Genomic DNA, 12,474 nt, shown 5'->3' with positions numbered 1-12,474 from the left:
TTGAGTGTAAAATTCTCAGAATTATTTTGAAAATAGCCAAACAACAGATTTTCTTACCTTGTAGAGTGGTATGTTACTAATTTCTCATTTGTAATTTCAATCCAAAATAGTTTTAACAGTATGACATTTATCCTTGAGTCATTTTTAAAGCAAAAGATGAAAAAAAGTTCACTCTGGAAAATTGTATAGCTTGGATTGATATTTCTCAATAAAATGCTTATTACAGAATTAACAAAGCCAGAACATCTTTGGAAGGCATGCATTTCACTTCCAGTTTAGAGAAGAACCTTAAGTCAATAAATCATGTCCAAACTACATTATTAAAATGTTTATAAAAATCAAGCTTTAACATTTATTTTATATCTAGCTTTCCACATCTGTGTGCAGACAAGGATTAAGATTGCACATAAGTGTAAGCAGTGCAAAATGTGGAAGTGGAGAAAAGTCACAGATGTGCTAGAAATTGAATACAGGATTGTAAGAAAGCAATGGACAAATCAAAATAACTAGGGAAAAAAGTGAAACTATACAGTCAGAATTAGGAAGGGTGAAGAATGATAATGCCCTTGTTACTACAGAAGTTAAATTAGTGGCACACATAGCACTTTTCAAACAAAAAATAATCCAATAGCATTGACTTTTATTCATTCATGTTAAGTCACCTGAAATGATATCTGTTGCATTTATATGCTCATTAATGTAAATGGCTAAACAAATCCATTTCAATGGATACTCAATATCCACCATAGTTAAGTCACTTCAACACAGCCTCATGACAACTCCCACACCAAAACAGTACTTTATTTTGTAAATTTTAACCCATCATTACTCCCATGTTATGGTTTTTTCATCTGTCAAGTGTACAAGGTGAAGAAAAAATTTAGTTAGATGGGGGTTGCACCTGGAAAATAAATTTCTTAAACTTCATATACATGTTCAAAACTGCTGGGTCCCAAGTCCACCTATGAACTCCAGGGCTGCCAGTATCAGGTGCAGCAGACTAAAGCTACACTATCCGAATAGCTTATTAATTCTGCATAAATCAGGTCAATCAATGTGTCAACCTGTAACAGACTGTGCACTTTTAACTGAACATGGCAAAATATTCACTCTTTAACTTTACATCATCATTTGATGTCAAACAATGAAGCAAATCCCAACAGTATTTACAAAAACAGCTTTGCATTTACAAAAGATTGTTTCCCATACTGATTAATCCAGGCAGCTAACTCATTGGTTTATGCAACTTTATTGAAGAAAAATAAATCAATTACTAGCAGAGCTATTAGTTGATCACTCATCCATTGACAACTTGCATCATTTATTCAGTGCTATATTAAACAGTGTATTGGAAGATAGATTAACTAATAGCTCCAAGCCTCCTAACAATTTAAATGAAAATTACAAAATGTTTGAGACCCTATTTTGGAATACAAAGGGTGTTTCACTTCCAATTTCCATTCTCTGTAGAACAAGAACAGGTCATTCCTTTATTGACATGCATAAAATACATCACATTTTCTGTTCTGCTGATGCTATTAATTCAATACCAATTCTCCAGCCACATCAGTTATGAGCATAAAGTATATCATGTAACCTCAAATCTCTAACAGTGGAAGGCTTAAACAATTATGGATGCAATTAGAATAATGCTGCTTCCTTTGATGTGACAACTGAGCATCCATCTCCCTCCCCCTCAGATGACTTCTTCAGCATGTTAGAGCAGTGAGGAATGGTTTTAGTCTCATAACCAAGTTAGAGTGAAGACATTGGCCACATAATACACATGCTCCATTTTTAAAAAAATTCTGAATCTTGGGCAACTGTTCTCTTGTAACTACTTTACAGTTTCTAAAAGCAGTTATTGTCCAAAGCTGGAAGAACTTAAGTCTTCTCAGATGAGCATGTGAATGAATGGAGGGAGGTAAACAAAAAAATAAAATTAAAAAAGATGAGGTCTGATAGGGGAGCAGCCGGATAAGAAAATCAAAAAAGGAACAGTAATTTAAAGTTTATTCCAGCTATAATGCAGGTTATTCTGACTTTAAGGTAGCATCACATGGCATACTTCTGAGTCCATTCCCGAGATATTCTGTTGTACCTGTAAATAAAGAATATGTTATTCAAAAGGTTAAAATGAAGAATACTTACTACTTAAAAGGGAATGAAAGACTTCTATTTTACCTTGACTCATCGGTCATTTAATGGCTATAGTTAGAATAAAGCCGACAGGAAGAAACAGCATTGGTACTCAAAGCAATGTGGGAAATGAAAACCTTATGCTTCCAAAACACTAAAAATATTTTAATAAACAATAAAGTGACACTGAGATTGGGGAGGCTAGCAAAAATCACAGAAAGACCTTTTCTCTCCCCTACCACTGAGCTAATTTCTATTACAAATCTATAATTAGTATCCATTCCAACAAATGTTAACATTTAAAAAATTATTTTACAGTTCACCATGGACTTATGTCAGAACAGTATACACATTCTGTATATCTACAGCCATAACACCAGCTAACTAACCATTTTATCTAACTCCTAGACTTTGAGAAGTTACTTGACCTCGGGTAATACCAGAAGAGAAAATGCCTTTGAAACTTAGGCACAGGCAGAAGATTAAGACATTAAAACTACTGATAAAAGAGCGGTAGTTTTCAAGAGGAGGTGGGTGTCAATGGACTGTGTTAATTAGAACCACATGTGTTATTTTTAAGTAGTATGGTAATTGGAGCTTGTAACAAACCCCATTTGAGACCAATGAATGGGAATCTCTAGGAATACAACCGAGGGCAACAGACACACAAGCAAGGTTATTTATCACCGGGGAATATCACTAATATTGATAAATGATATCAATTTTTCCCTGTTACACCCATGCCTTGGTCTACTTACCAACAAAAAATATAGTGCTAACCTTAAAGAAGTGAATATACATCAAAAGGCGCAGAACTTTTAGATATTTATTTATAGTTTGAACTTGCTAAGATTTTAAACTAGCTTCATTTCAAACCAAGGACTAAACATGATTCAAGCATTTTTCTAAACTTTAACATAGAGAAGTTCTTTCTACCAATTCATGGTTACCACATTCAAGGACACCTTCTCAAAAAGCCAGCGCTTTAAAACAAAGGTTTTGTTTAGCATACATGGAGCCACAAAGTAGAGCTAACACTAATGCATGCATGTCAGTAATAAACATTTAGTTTAGATGCTTAGGCTTAATTGAAAGTTTTCCCTTTATACATTATCCCCTGGCAAAATTTAAACTAAACCACCACATTCCATATAGCATTGGTATAAAGCTTAAAATATACCAATTTTAACATTAAAATTAAACACCATGGTGGTTTGAAAGATACTAAATTTCCATTTCTTACTAATGCTATATAACTGCTTTATCATGCAAAAATACTCTCAAGCAATAATGACTACTTGGTATACTTTCAGGCTAAACAGAGATCAAGCAGTTAAATAGTTTTCAGAAAACTGCCGACATTGGTTACCTTTTGTTAGTTAATACAGTGCCTTAAAGCATGCAGCACTCAAGTGCTGGCAGTACCATGAATAAGCGCACCATAGAGTGCAGATCCTCTTACCCTACAACATAGCGTATTTCTCTGTCCACTCTCTTGCTAACCTATTGTACCTAATTGAACAAGTATACTTGGCATTAATTATAACAATATGAAAGTTATAATAGTGAAGTTGTATATAAAGACAATTCAAATATTTGAGAAATTTAGACCAAATTTTTACAATAGTACCAATATTTTTTTCAAAAACTTAACTGAGGTGAATAATTTGCTTTCTTCTCCAAAACTTAATAATAAAGTGACAGAGTGTTGAACATGTTAGAAATAGAAAACATTTTAGAGGGGTTATTCATTGTCACAAAACTAAAACCTAATAATTTTCAAAAATAGTCCCATTTCAGTAACTAGCTTCTGCATTACTTAAACTATTATCTTACCAAAAGTAAGCATCAAGTCTTCTTGGCATTGCCATAACTTACAGCAAAGTATAAGCCTAACTCATTAAGAAAGACAACTTTTTGTATTATTTCCTTAACACTACTACATACTTACTTATCTCTGTCTGTTTTATAGATCCGTGCAATCTCTGGCACTAGGGGGTCATCTGGGTTTGGATCACATAGCAGTGAACAAATGGATAAAAGAACTGCAAGAAAACAAATGTCTGTTACCCAGCATCGAGAATTTGGATAAAGAAAATTACTTAAAAACACAAATTATACCCACTTATATCAATGAACAGATCATACACATAGAAAAATCAGTAAGAAACAATGGACTGAAATGTCATATTAGTCAGATGAACTTAATGGATATTTACAGAAAGTTTAATTCAAAAACTGCAGAATACATTCTTTTTAAATGCACATGGCCCATTCTCTAGGACAGATTACATGTCAAGCCACAAGAACAGTCTCAAATTGAAGACTGAAATTTTATCAAGCATCTTTTCCAAACGCGATGGTATGAAACTAGAAATCAAGTAAAACCACATATTATAACCTCAATCTTCAAAAGTTTTTTATTAGTTTAGATCTTAATTTCAACGAGACAAAGCTTTACAGAGATTTTGCTTCATAGGAGACAAGCTCCTGGTAAATAAGAAATGCTACAAATTGAGCTCTGTTGGGGTCTAGTACTGACTAGTTATAAAAATACTGCCAAACTCAAGAGTTCTGAGATCACCAAATAATGCCATAGTAGTTTATTGTTATTTTTAAAAAACGAGTGGCATTAGAATTTAATCACTTGAGTTTCTTGGTACTCTGAGGAGAAAAAAAAAAACTTTAATTAAAAGAACATTTGGGTAATATCTGTACCATAATATTCTTAGCTGTGAGATAATCCTGCTCTCAATTTTCACAAAAACTCCCAATTGCTCCACTGACTGTGTTATTTCCTTGAATTGATAAGATAGAGGCAATATCCCCAAGAGTATTGACAAAATGAAAAAATGCCAACATCTATTACCAAGTGAGCCTTCAACTCTAGCTCTTACCCTAACCTATTCAACAAAGATGCCAAGCTTCATGGAACATGTATCTAATTCATTTTGAATGCCTTTTATGTGCCAGACATTGTACAAGGTGCTATCGTATTTTAAGTTATAAAAGCCTCAAGTGGGTAGGACAATCTTCAGATGAAGACAAAACATGCCATAAAATAAGACAACATTAATGTAACATATTACAGCAAATATAATTTTAAACCCAAGTGTGGGGGGATGCATAAAACTCAACCTACACTTACAGAAACAGTGTTTAGTATTATACTGCATTCCCACCAGCAAAAACAAACAAATGAGAAAACCAAAAAAAACCCCAAAAAAACAAAAAACAAAAAACAAAAACAAACAAACAAAAAAAACAACACCTGGAGGCTAGTATTAAGGTATTCTTAATACTAGATATGTGGTATTAAGAGTCTTATTTGAAAGGAAACTGAAATGTATCCAAGAGAGTGAAAAACAGGTCTAAAATTATGTTACACTTAGAACAATTATGAAAGCATTACTCAGTTTCCCTTTCTCTCCCCTCAAAAGTGGTTCTAGTCAAGTAAAAGTTTGGGAAATGCTACACTGCCCTTAGGAGATTCAACTGTATTGTACAAGCTTATGGAAGAAATGTCCTGGCCTTAGAACCCTATTTCACTTAGAATTTACCATACTTATAGAAATCATAAGTTTTTTTTGTAAAATACCATGAACTATTCCAAGAAACAATGTGAGGATGCTAAAGTTAACTGCTATCCTCAAATGTCTATAAATGTCATAATCAATAACATTAAAAGCCTAATTTTGTGTACCTAAGGAATGCTAGGCCAATACCAAGAAATACTTGAAGGCAGACTTCTTTCCCATTAAGTAGTTCTGTGGTGGTAATTTTAAATGGATCCCTATTAAAAGTAGAAGAGCAGTATTGCTCTAAGGACATTTCCAAGACTAATTTTAGACTGTTATTAAGTAGGAACAACATACCATGTTCACACAACACCTAACTAAAGGTTTTTTTTTAAAATGGCTTTTTATCTAAAAAACATGTAAACACAGAAAAGCAAAACCAAAATTTCTTGCAATGGAAACCTTAAGATTTAAAAATTTAACTTTAGAGATATTGTTTTAGTTAAAAGACAAAAAGCAAGTGAGATGTGCAAGTGGCTTGGGATTAAAAACTACTACAGAAATCAATTAAAATAAACTTTGCTTTTATTATTTGATGTTATTTGCAAATAATACCAATATCCTAGTTTTAACTGCTGCCCACAAATTTCTCTAATCAATACTGCTAAAATAGCAAAAATGGTATAACTTTTTATTCCTTCCCCGAAAAGTTGGCATAATACTCAAAGTAGCCCCCACCAATGAAAGTCCTTTAACTATTAGAAAATCAGAGCAGCTCAAGACTTTCTTTAAAAGTATTTTACCTTTAGAAATAGTTAAAGCAGGAGACCACTGTGATCTTAGAATATCGAGACAAATGCTGCCATTACTGTTAATATTTGGATGATAAATTCTTGTTGTAAATGCAACCTAAAATAAATTAAAAAAAAAAAAAACCTTTAAGTATTTTTCCCAAATGAAAACAAGCATTCTAAACTTATAGAAGACTTCTAGCAAGGTTTAAAATAACTGCCACAATTAAAAAGTCAAATAGCTAAAACCTAATTCATACATATAAAAAAAACAAAAATTACAGAAACTGGCTTTTATATTCTGACCGAAATCCCCCAGGGGCCCCCTCTTTTTAACTAAAATAGAAAATATAACTTTAGGGCAAAAATGTTATTCTCAATGATATGGTGGAATATTCTGAAGGTTAACTTTGGCCCTACCACATCAAAATTATCACAGAGCAATTGGAAGGGTATTTTGATTGTAACATTCATCTAAAAAATCTTTAAAAAACAAAGTGCTAAATGTAAACCAAAATTTATAGACCAGTTCATTTAAGATTATCGTTACAAAGGTATGTATTTGAGTCTACATTTCTACTGTACATGGTGAAGATGGTTATAGTCAAGTGCCAATGTTCTATGTATATATTACCTTCTAGTTATTCACATACGTTGAATTTGTGTATACTGCTCCGAAAAGTCAAGGACCATATACATGTTTTTAATACTTGTAAACCAGTCCACCTCAGTGCATTAAGCAACTCTAAGTTTTGATAGATTTGTTCAGTTATATATGCAAGCTCAACCCTCAAAATGGTTAGTCTAAGCCTCAACACAAATTTAAGTTGCAGTAATATGTGCAAATGCATACTGAAGTCAAATATTTGAAGCCTACTATTACAAGACACTAAGGTTAATAATCCAAATCTGTATAAACACAGTAATAAAGTGAGGGAGAGAATCCAGAGTATATTTGAGCTTTGCAACATTGAGGATAAGGCAATTCTTATCTCCATTTACAAAGGTCAAATCCAGATCTAGTTGCTCTTTTAACTAAAGGTCAAGTCAGCATTCCATATCAATGACTCAATTCAATATATGTAACCAGCTTCAATTATTCTTATTCATTATATATATATGTATACACACACACACCAACTTAATCTTAACTATGCAGAAGCCTAATTTGTAAGAATGCTCTATTCCTCTGAAATAAAGAACAAATCTATAGTAACAGATTTTGGAAGAAAATACTTGCCTTAGGTGGTTTGAAGGGGTAATCTGTAGGAAAATGAATTGTCAAAAAGAATACACCGCCTTGATATGGGCTGTCATTCTGTGAAAAGAAAAATATGCTTAACCGATACTTAAAATATTATTGCTAAATAATCCATTACATTTCTATTTTCTAAGTATTTCCCTATCATGAACCAAAATTACCTACTATTTACACTGTAATAAGGGTCTAAATTACTCCAAAATTCAGTTCATGTTAATGGAACAAACAATCAAAATTTACTGTAGAACACGAACTCTAATTTACTTAGATCTCATTTTACATAAGTCACCGAAAAATTTTAAAAATGATCCAGAAACACAGTGTTCTAGCTCCTCATTCTCACAAAGGAAAAGTATATTAAGCAATAAAATCTACATACAGTATTGTATATCGAACTATAACTTCAAAATAAGTTCTTACATTTGTAGAATGACAGCCATATAATATATACAACTGGCGTTGTACCTCTCAATAGGACATTCTGGCCACTTGGCAAACCAACAGGAGAAAGAGAACAAAAACCAAATAGGATTTTAGACAGTTTAATTCCCAAATTGGCTCCTCAAAATTCTCATTCAAAACCATGGAAGTTTTTTCTTCAAAAGCATACTGAATTCAGATTACTAGATATGGAAAGCAACGTGGAATGTTTTTCCATTTCAATAGAAAACTAGCAATACTCTTTCACTTTTGCCATTTTGCTCATTATAATTTGAGTATAAAGAACTCCCTTAGCAAATAATTATATAATTTAGCATGAAGCAATATTTGGGACTTAAAGAGGTGTCTTAGGTGTACAAATGACGTATGACAGAACCAGTATTCAAGCTAGATTGTATGAAAACCACTGATCAACACCAAAGAGTGATGACGGAAGTCAGTGACCTAGTTAAGAAAATACGAAATCATTTAACTGCCTATCCACCCCGCTCCATTAGAGAATATGTATATAGTGCTAAAAAATAACCTTTCAATATGCCCATTCTGGATATCGGGCAAACAAAAACTTTTACAGGTCTGACACTTTAATATAGCTCATTTAATCCCCAGCCCTCCATAAAATGAAACACTATTAATTTAATCAATCTAACCCCCTTTTATATACTAGGTGTATATATATAAGGGACATACAGAACAATTTATCTTGATGGGCTTACAGTCTGGTAGAGATATGCAATGAAATGTTAGAGATATGCAATGAAATGTTACAGATATGAAAAACAGGGTGTACTTGTGTTTAAAACAGAAAGGTCAATTTACAGATGAATTAAATTCAAAGAAACATACGACTAGCAAATGGAAGAGCTAGAATTTAAATTGAGTCCCTTCTACTCCAAACTCCCTTTCACTTCGTCTATAGAATTTTAATTCAAAAAACAGACTGGAAAGCAGCATCTGAGAAGTATAGAAAAAATAAAGCAAAGCACCAGAATGTGAAACAGATTTATCAGATTAACAGATCTTTGTTAATACAGCTACATTAACTAGGAATAGATGCTGCAAACAGCATAGTTTTATAAAATAAGCTAATACTGAAGATCAGTATTTGTACTGCGTAAAATAACAACTTAAAAGTAATCCTAAAAACTTTTTTATAGCCCAATTCCAAAAGTTCTGTTTAAGCTTTTTCATTCAATGTTATCTGCTGTCAAGTGTTATATCTAACTGCTTCTGAATAAAGGCAATCTAATGAGATTTTAAGCAAAGCCAAATTTCATTTCGCTTGTTCAAAAAAAGAACTGATAAAATAAAAATATTTCAAATGTTACAATTTAACATTAAAACTCCAAAGAGGAAAAACTGGTAAAACGACTGGATCCAGAAGTAACTAAACTACGCCATCTAAAAAATTGAGGTTCTATCAAATCTACCATAAACTGACAGTAAAGGGAAAATACAACAAAGAAAAACAAAACATTTAATCATTTTGATCATTAAATCGACCCAAATTTTACAGTCTCTTGAACTAGCCTCCTCTCCTTTATGCCTGCCACTACTACCTTAGCTCAAGTCCCTCCTTATCTGTGGTTTCACTTTCCGCAATTTTAGTTACCTGCTGTAAGAAAATATTAAGTGGAAAATTCAAGAAACAACCAATTCATAAGTTTAGAATCGCATGCCATTTGTGAAACATCCCTTTGTATAGTATACAATGGCTCTGTATGCTCCCTGCCTGTTAGTCACTTAGCAGCCATTCTGGTTATCAGATACTGTCACAGGATCTCAGTACTTGTGTTCAAGTAACCCTTACTTAATAATGACTCCAAAGGGCAAAAGTAGTGATGATGGCAATTCGGATATGCCAAAGAGAAGCCATTAAGCATTTCCTTTTAAGCAAAAAGGTATGTATAGTACTGGTATTTTGAGAAAGCCCACATTCACATAACTTTTATTACAGTATACTGTTATAACTGTTCTATTTTATTATTACTAATCTCTTACTGTGCCTAATCTATAAATCAAACTTTATCATAGATATGTATGTATAGGGTTCGGTACTATCCATGACTTCAGGTATCTACTGGGGGTCTTGGAATGTATCCCCCTCCCATGGATAAGTGGTGAGACGCCTCTGTATTTTTTGTCCACCATTATGGCAATGGTTTACTACTGGTAATCCTGCTTACACTGACTTTCTTCTCCAATTTATTCCTCACCCTATTGTTAGAGCGGTCTTTTTAAGATACAAATTACTCCCCTGCTTGAAATCTAGCACAGCATTCAAGATAAAAGGGCAAACTCCTAAGCACACAAGGTGCTTTATGATCTGGTTCCCACCAATCCACCAGAATATGCTCTCTTCACTGCAAATAAAGGAAGTATGTATGTTTCACATTTCTTTTTCCCTACTATATTTTTCCCCCTACTTGAAACACTCTTATCTGTGTCCTCATCTTCTTTACCTTCAGGATGGTACCGAAATACAGCCTTCTCTTTAGTCCAATCTGCTGGCTGTCCTCTTATATCTCCCCTTCTGTATAGTTACTATTACCTAACATACTTATTATTTATACTTCACTCTTCTACTAGACCACAATGCTTCTTAAAGAGTACGGTACAGAAGGTAAGAGTTTTTTCTATCATTAGACTTTGCAGGAAATGACAACACACTTAACATAAATTGAAAAATATAACACTTAAGGGACCAATAAAACATACCAATGAACCAATTATTTCCTTTCAGATGGTTTTAATATCTGATTTGCCTAGGCTGCTAAATGTTACATTATTCACAGTTATGGTACAGGCATAACTCTTTTCACAGTACTTCACAATGTTGCCTTTTTAAATTTTTTTTTAAACAAAGCTAAGACCCTTCACCAGCATAAAGATTACAACTCACTTTACTGCAATACTCGCTTTATTGCTATGGTCTGGAACTGAACTTGCAATACCTCCAAGATATGCTTATACTTTCTTCTATGGTCATAGATAAGGTGTAATCTATGTTAATGTGGTTCTCCAAATAATTTCAAAATATCTTTTTGCCAGTTCCCATTTCCAATTATAGAAAAACCAAGCAGGTAAATATCAGAAATAATAGGTAAGGAATTTCTCCTCAATGCCTCAATTCTCAACAGGAATTGCCCTTAATATAGTACAGGAAACCAAATAGTTTAAAAACGACATAACTAGCAATGCTGTCAATTCTTTCAAAGGTTTAGTTTTTATGAGTATTTGTGCTTCCAAAGTATCTTAAATTCAAAAATGCCAGCATATACAATTATTACAACCAAGAATTTTTGCCTCCTAACTTTAATGATCAAGAGCCATTTCTTGACTACAATCGACTAAAATTCAAGTTACTTTGAACTAAAACTTAAATTAGATGCTCCATTCCTTAGAAAGTCAGGAATCTTTAGTTCTGTAGCACTGCCATCACTTTGACCTAAGAAATACTCCAAAGCAAAAGTAATTTTGTTACCACTTTTCTTTCAGCAAATCTGCAATTATGGGTTGTTACGTCACCAGTGGCCCTGTTTTGGGTCACACATGCATTCCACACAGGATAGGCATACTACCAAAATGAGGTAATATTTTATCTAATCAAATGGTGCTGTTCTGACACAAAGATGCAATCAAAAGCCCAAAGAACATTAGTTATTTCATGAATAATTCCACAGTAAAGATAATCATTAGCTATTTACAAGCTGACAAGCTTACTTATAAAGAGCACAATAAAATCTGTATTTTGGGTAAGTTTTTATAACCTTTGACTCCTTCCTGAAATTATCCAAACAGTGAGAATTAACTTTCCTAGAAAACAAATACATTTCAGGGAATAATGCTAACCAAAGCAAAACTCTGCAGTTGTGGTATAAATATATATTTTGTGTTTGTTAATCAGAGAATATAATATTTAAGTAGTTCTGAAATCAACTATTTGTTTTTAAAAGTAGAAAACTGCTAGTCATTAATGTGCATTAAAAGGTTGCTGGAAAAAAACTTAGCAAGAAATGGCCATAATCTGAAATATATATAAAACAAACAAAAAATATTTTCTTAATACTGTAGGTATTTATTTCCTTACCTTTTGGAAAGGAACAGTTCAATTAAAGTCTTGAAAGTCAAGCATGAAAACACCACTAATTTTAAGAGCTGGTTTATTATGTACACCATCCAATTAGAAGTCTTGATTACCAGCTCTTTCATACTTTATTAGTACTGATAACTAATTTATGAGACTATCTTAAAGCACTCTCTGAATCAAAGATGAACTTTATTTGGTACAGACACTGTAAAGCATTTTATTAAATTCTTTGCT

The 12,474-nt window shown here is 32.8% G+C and overlaps 1 protein-coding gene across 5 annotated transcripts in view; it reads right to left on the bottom strand.

Annotated features, from left to right (window-relative positions):
• Window positions 1-618: 618 nt before the first annotated feature.
• UBE2D3 (ubiquitin conjugating enzyme E2 D3) overlaps window positions 619-12,474 on the bottom strand; it is a 28,891-nt gene continuing 17,035 nt past the window's right edge. For 4 of the 5 annotated variants that reach the window (XM_011361506.2, XM_011361509.2, XM_011361505.2 and 1 more), the window contains exons 5-8: window positions 7,689-7,766; window positions 6,461-6,566; window positions 4,091-4,184; window positions 619-2,101 (exon numbers count right to left, since the gene is read on the bottom strand). In XM_011361506.2, coding sequence (XP_011359808.1) covers window positions 2,056-2,101; window positions 4,091-4,184; window positions 6,461-6,566; window positions 7,689-7,766 — 324 coding nt within the window. In that variant the 3' untranslated portion in view covers window positions 619-2,055. The remainder of the gene's footprint in view (window positions 2,102-4,090; window positions 4,185-6,460; window positions 6,567-7,688; window positions 7,767-12,474) is intronic. The other variant, XM_011361508.2, reaches the window with a different exon arrangement.

Source organism: Pteropus vampyrus, unplaced genomic scaffold, assembly GCF_000151845.1.
Source record: "Pteropus vampyrus isolate Shadow unplaced genomic scaffold, Pvam_2.0 Scaffold67, whole genome shotgun sequence".
Lineage (NCBI taxonomy): Eukaryota > Metazoa > Chordata > Mammalia > Chiroptera > Pteropodidae > Pteropus > Pteropus vampyrus.
This window is presented reverse-complemented; position numbering and strand designations above follow the sequence as displayed.